We start from the raw sequence: 6,000 nt of genomic DNA, 5'->3' as shown, positions 1-6,000 counted from the left end.
GGGGAGACACCATGTTCCTCCTGTAATGTACTTAAGCACACACACACACACACCATAAGATCATATGACTTGTTTGTGCTCGCCATATGTCTATGTTCTACTGGTACAGACCGTAGTGCATCTCCCCACAGTCAATGACCACGGCAATGTGAACTGAATCCACTCTGTGAGAGATTGATTTCCATAGCCTACTGCGCTCTCATAACTCGACGCCCCATACTTTTTATTGTATTTATTTTAAATTGAATGACTTGTTAGTTTGTGTTTTCTCCAGTTGAATGAGAAGACGAAAATGTCCAAAATATATGTATTTTTTTGCTCCCAGATAGCGTGTATAGTGCGGTGAGGTTTTCCTGGTGGAAACCCGACCTCCACGTGGTTGGTTGTTTACGTCTTCCAGGAACGGGCCGCAGCGGAACAGCGCTGATTGGGCAACATCATTCCTGGATACAATTTCATTGCAACAAGTTTGGACGGCTGGTAAATATATCGGCTGCCTCATCCACAAAGAGGTGCTGGAAGAAAAAAAAACACTGACTCCTGTTTTCAACTTTCTCTGTCTTTATTAATGTAAGCGCTCGACGTATGTCTCCGTCTTTTGTTCTAACGCTAGAATTAGTCTCCGTCTTTTGTTCTAACGCTAGAATTAGTCTCCGTCTTTTGTTCTAACGCTAGAATTAGTCTCCGTCTTTTGTTCTAACGCTAGAATTAGTCTCCGTCTTTTCTAACGTTCTAACGCTAGAATTAGTCTAGTCTCCGTCTTTTTGTTCTAACGCTAGAATTAGTCTCCGTCTTTTGTTCTAACGCTAGAATTAGTCTCCGTCTTTTGTTCTAACGCTAGAATTAGTCTCCGTCTTTTGTTCTAACGCTAGAATTAGTCTCCGTCTTTTGTTCTAACGCTGAGTGTTTTTTTGTCGTGAACAAACACGTTTGTTGACATTGGCAATGTAGAAGTTGTAGCTAAATACAGCGAGATAATGTAACGTAAATGATGTGTTGTCCAAATATAGTTTAATTATCTAGGACATGCTGTGCCTGCTTCCCCTCCCAAGTCGCACAGTCAAAAACGGCTGGGAATAAATGTGGAACAGGAATCTATTCCAAAAACGTTGTAAATAACAAGGTTTCCAACATACAACAGAGTTGTTCATCGGCAGAATAAGATACCAGGTAGGGAAGTGGGCTACGTGGTGAGTTGATGCCTTTTCGACAGCTAGTTAACTTGGTTTAACTTGGTGAATTGATCTTGCTACTTTGTATACGTTGTTTTTTCGGCATTCTTGTTATTTACGACGTTTTTGGATTCAGATTCCGGTTGGAACGTAAAAACACAAATGATATCCAGCCGTCAAAAAAAAAACACGTTTTCTAAATGTTATTTTTTTTTGTTCTTTAGCTATATAGTCTTGTTGTTTTAAGATGTTGCTGTCTAAATGAGCTTTTAGTTTCCTGTAGTGTGATGCGGTTTGATGTCAACATATAGCTTACACCTCTCCGCTTCTATAGTTACATAGACAAACCATTAGCAACACCTTCCTGATGTTGAGTCGCTGCACCCCCCGGTTTGCCCTCAGAACAGACTCAGTTCGTCGGGTCATGGACTCGACAAGGTGTCTTAAAGAGTGACACAGGGATGCTGGGCCATGTTGACTCCAATGCTTTCCCAACAGTTGTGTCAAGTTGGCTGGATATTCTTTGGGCGGTGGACCGTTCTTGATACACTCGGGGAAACTGTTGCGCGTGGAAAAACCCAGCAGCGTTGCAGTTCTTGACACACTCAAACCGGTGTGATTGGCACCTAATTACTACCATACCCCTTTCAAAGGCACTTAAATCTTTTTGTCTTTCCCCATTCACCCTCTGAATGAGAAACACAACCACAATACACGTCTCGAGGCTTAATAAATCCCTAATTAACCGGTCTCCTCCCCTTCATTTACATGTCTCCTCCCCTTCATCTACATGTCTCCTCCCCTTCATTTACATGTCTCCTCCCCTTCATTTACACTGATTGAAGTGGATTGAACAGGTGACATCAATTAGGGATCATAGCTTTCACCTGGTCAGTCCTATGTTCCTAATGTTTTATACGCTCGGTGTTGTTCCACTTATTTTCAAGTTTGGTTCTGGTTGTTTCAGATCCACAAGGAGAATGTTTCAGCTTGGAAGCCAGCTGGCCCAGTTTCACTTCTCCACAGGACCCAGTACTGCTATTGCAGGTGCCACAGGAGACAGTACACAGCCTACCCTAACAGTACAGGACTTTATCCAACGTGTCAGGTAGGCCCTAAATTATTGATTTAACACGGAAGGGACTTCTACAAGTGTGTTCTGTACGTATGGTGAGTTCCGTACGTATGGTGTGTTCTGTACGTATGGTGTGTTCTGTACGTATGGTGAGTTCTGTACGTATGGTGTGTTCTGTACGTATGGTGTGTTCTGTACGTATGGTGTGTTCTGTACGTATGGTGTGTTCTGTACGTATGGTGTGTTCTGTACGTATGGTGTGTTCTGTACGTATGGTGTGTTCTGTACGTATGGTGTGTTCTGTACGTATGGTGAGTTCTGTACGTATGGTGTGTTCTGTACGTATGGTGTGTTCTGTACGTATGGTGTTCTGTACGTATGGTGTGTTCTGTACGTATGGTGTGTTCTGTACGTATGGTGTGTTCTGTGTGTTCTGTGTGTTCTGTACGTATGGTGTGTTCTGTACGTATGGTGAGTTCTGTACGTATGGTGAGTTCTGTACGTATGGTGAGTTCTGTACGTATGGTGTGTTCTGTACGTATGGTGTGTTCTGTACGTATGGTGTGTTCTGTACGTATGGTGAGTTCTGTACGTATGGTGAGTTCTGTACGTATGGTGTGTTCTGTACGTATGGTGTGTTCTGTACGTATGGTGAGTTCTGTACGTATGGTGTGTTCTGTACGTATGGTGTGTTCTGTACGTATGGTGTGTTCTGTACGTATGGTGAGTTCTGTACGTATGGTGAGTTCTGTACGTATGGTGTGTTCTGTACGTATGGTGTGTTCTGTACGTATGGTGTGTTCTGTACGTATGGTGTTCTGTACGTATGTGTGTTCTGTGCGTATGGTGTGTTCTGTACGTATGGTGTGTTCTGGGGACGTATGGTGTGTTCTGGGTTCTACGTATGTGTGTTCTGTACGTATGGTGTGTTCTGTACGTATGGTGAGTTCTGTACGTATGGTGAGTTCTGTACGTATGGTGAGTTCTGTACGTATGGTGTGTTCTGTACGTATGGTGTGTTCTGTACGTATGGTGTGTTCTGTACGTATGGTGTGTTCTGGGGGTATGGTGTGTTCTGGGGACGTATGGTGTGTTCTGGGGACGTATGGTGTGTTCTGGGGACGTATGGTGTGTTCTGTACGTATGGTGACGTTCTGTGTTATGGGGATGGTTCTGGTCAGGTGTGTTATGGGGGACGGAGGGGTTTATCCTCGTAGTGGTAGCTAGCTAGTTTGTGTTACGTTGTTATGGGGACAGGGGGGTCAGGTTGTGTTATGGGGACAGGGGGTCAGGTTGTGTTATGGGGACAGGGGGGTCAGGTTGTGTTATGGGGACAGGGGGGGTCAGGTTGTGTTATGGGGACAGGGGGTCAGGTTGTGTTATGGGGACAGGGGGGTCAGGTTGTGTTATGGGGACAGGGGGGTCAGGTTGTGTTATGGGGACGGGACAGGGGGTCAGGTTGTGTTATGGGGACAGGGGGTCAGGTTGTGTCATGGGGACAGGGGGTCAGGTTGTGTCATGGGGACAGGGGGGGTCAGGTTGTGTTATGGGGACAGGGGGGTCAGGTTGTGTTATGGGGACAGGGGGGTCAGGTTGTGTTATGGGGACAGGGGGTCAGGTTGTGTATGGGGACGGGGGGTCAGGGTTATGGGGACAGGGGGGGTCAGGTTGTGTTATGGGGACAGGGGGGTCAGGTTGTGTTATCAGGTTGTGTTATGGGGACGGGGGGTCAGGTTGTGTTATGGGGACAGGGGGTCAGGTTGTGTTATGGGGACAGGGGGTCAGGTTGTGTCATGGGGACAGGGGGTCAGGTTGTGTCATGGGGACAGGGGGGTCAGGTTGTGTTATGGGGACGGGGGTCAGGTTGTGTTATGGGGACAGGTTGTGTTATGGGGACGGGGGTCAGGTTGTGTTATGGGGACAGGGGGGGGGGGGTCAGGTTGTGTTATGGGGACGGGGGGGTCAGGTTGTGTTATGGGGACAGGGGGGTCAGGTTGTGTTATGGGGACAGGGGGTCAGGTTGTGTTATGGGGAGGTCAGGGGTGTTATGGGGACAGGGGGTCAGGTTGTGTTATGGGGGGGGTCAGGGTGTTATGGGGACAGGGGGCAGGTTGTGTTATGGGGACAGGGGGGTCAGGTTGTGTTATGGGGACAGGGGGTGGGGGGGGTCAGGTTGTGTTATGGGGACAGGGGGCAGGTTGTGTTATGGGGACAGGGGGTCAGGTTGTGTTATGGGGGGGGGAGTCAGGTTGTGTTATGGGGACAGGGGTCAGGTTGTGTTATGGGGGACGGGGGGGGACAGGGTTGTGTTATGGGGACAGGGGGCAGGTTGTGTTATGGGGACAGGGGGTCAGGTTGTGTTATGGGGACAGGGGGGGTCAGGTTGTGTTATGGGGACGGGGGTCAGGTTGTGTTATGGGGACAGGGGGGTCAGGGGGTGTTATGGGGGGTTGTGTTATGGGGACAGGGGGTCAGGTTGTGTTATGGGGACGGGGTGTTATGGGGACAGGTTGTGTTATGGGGACGGGGGGTCAGGTTGTGTTATGGGGACGGGGGGGTCAGGTTGTGTTATGGGGATGTGTTATGGGGACAGGGGGTCAGGTTGTGTTATGGGGACGGGGGGGGGTCAGGTTGTGTTATGGGGACCAGGGGGGGACGGGGGGTCAGGTTGTGTTATGGGGAGGTTGTGTTATGGGGACAGGGGGGTCAGGTTGTGTTATGGGGACAGGTTGTGTTATGGGGGGGGGGTCAGGTTGTGTTATGGGGACGGGGGGGGTCAGGTTGTGTTATGGGGACAGGGGGGTCAGGGGTCAGGGGACGGGGGGGTCAGGTTGTGTTATGGGGACGGGGGGGGTCAGGTTGTGTTGTGGGGACGGGGGGTCAGGTTGTGTTATGGGGACCAGGGGGTCAGGTTGTGTTATGGGGACAGGGGGGTCAGGTTGTGTTATGGGGACGGGGGGGTCAGGTTGTGTTATGGGGACCAGGGGGGGTCAGGTTGTGTTATGGGGACGGGGGGTCAGGCTGTGTGTTAGGGGACTACATTATGGGGGGGTCAGGTTGTGTTATGGGGACGGGAGGGGGGGTCAGGTTGTGTTAGCTCAGGTTGTGTTATGGGGACTACATGTTGTGGGGACATCAGGTTGTGTTATGGGGGGAGGGGGTCAGGTTGTGTTATGGGGACAGGGGGTCAGGTTGTGTTATGGGGACAGGGGGGGGGGTCAGGTTGTGTTGTGGGGACAGGGGGTCAGGTTGTGTTATGGGGACGGGGGGGTCAGGTTGTGTTATGGGGACAGGGGGGTCAGGTTGTGTTGTGGGGACGGGGGGTCAGGTTGTGTTATGGGACGGGGGGGTCAGGTTGTGTTATGGGGAGGGGGGGTCAGGTTGTGTTATGGGGGGTCAGGTTTGTTATGGGGGGGGTCAGGCTGTACCTAGCTAGCTAGACTACATTATGGGGGGGTCAGGCTGTATGTAGCTAGCTAGACTACATTACATCAGGTTGTGTTATTGGGGGGGGTCAGGTTGTGTTGTGGGGACAGGGGGTCAGGTTGTGTTGTGGGGACAGGGGGTCAGGTTGTGTTGTGGGGACAGGGGGTCAGGTTGTGTTGTGGGGACAGGGGGTCAGGTTGTGTTGTGGGGGGGTCAGGTTGTGTTGTTGGGACGGGGGGTCAGGTTGTGTTATGGGGGGGGGTCAGGTTGTGTTATGGGGGGTCAGGTTGTGTTATGGGGGGGGGGTCAGGTTGTGTTATGGGGGGG

At 50.4% G+C, this 6,000-nt stretch overlaps 1 protein-coding gene across 3 annotated transcripts in view; it reads left to right on the top strand.

Annotated features, from left to right (window-relative positions):
• The first annotated feature begins 328 nt into the window (after positions 1-328).
• The window catches only part of LOC127927605 (uncharacterized), a 50,810-nt gene continuing 45,138 nt past the window's right edge, over positions 329-6,000 (top strand). Inside the window, exons 1-2 of one of the 3 annotated variants that reach the window (XM_052514230.1) lie at positions 329-480; positions 2,140-2,280. In XM_052514230.1, coding sequence (XP_052370190.1) covers positions 2,153-2,280 — 128 coding nt within the window. In that variant the 5' untranslated portion in view covers positions 329-480; positions 2,140-2,152. Of the gene's footprint in view, positions 571-820; positions 1,171-2,139; positions 2,281-6,000 lie in introns of those variants that run through there. The other 2 variants (XM_052514229.1, XM_052514228.1) reach the window with 2 other exon arrangements.

Source organism: Oncorhynchus keta, unplaced genomic scaffold (genome assembly GCF_023373465.1).
Source record: "Oncorhynchus keta strain PuntledgeMale-10-30-2019 unplaced genomic scaffold, Oket_V2 Un_scaffold_15791_pilon_pilon, whole genome shotgun sequence".
Lineage (NCBI taxonomy): Eukaryota > Metazoa > Chordata > Actinopteri > Salmoniformes > Salmonidae > Oncorhynchus > Oncorhynchus keta.
The sequence above is the reverse complement of the archived record's forward strand: the minus strand, read 5'-3'. Positions and strand labels throughout refer to the sequence as shown.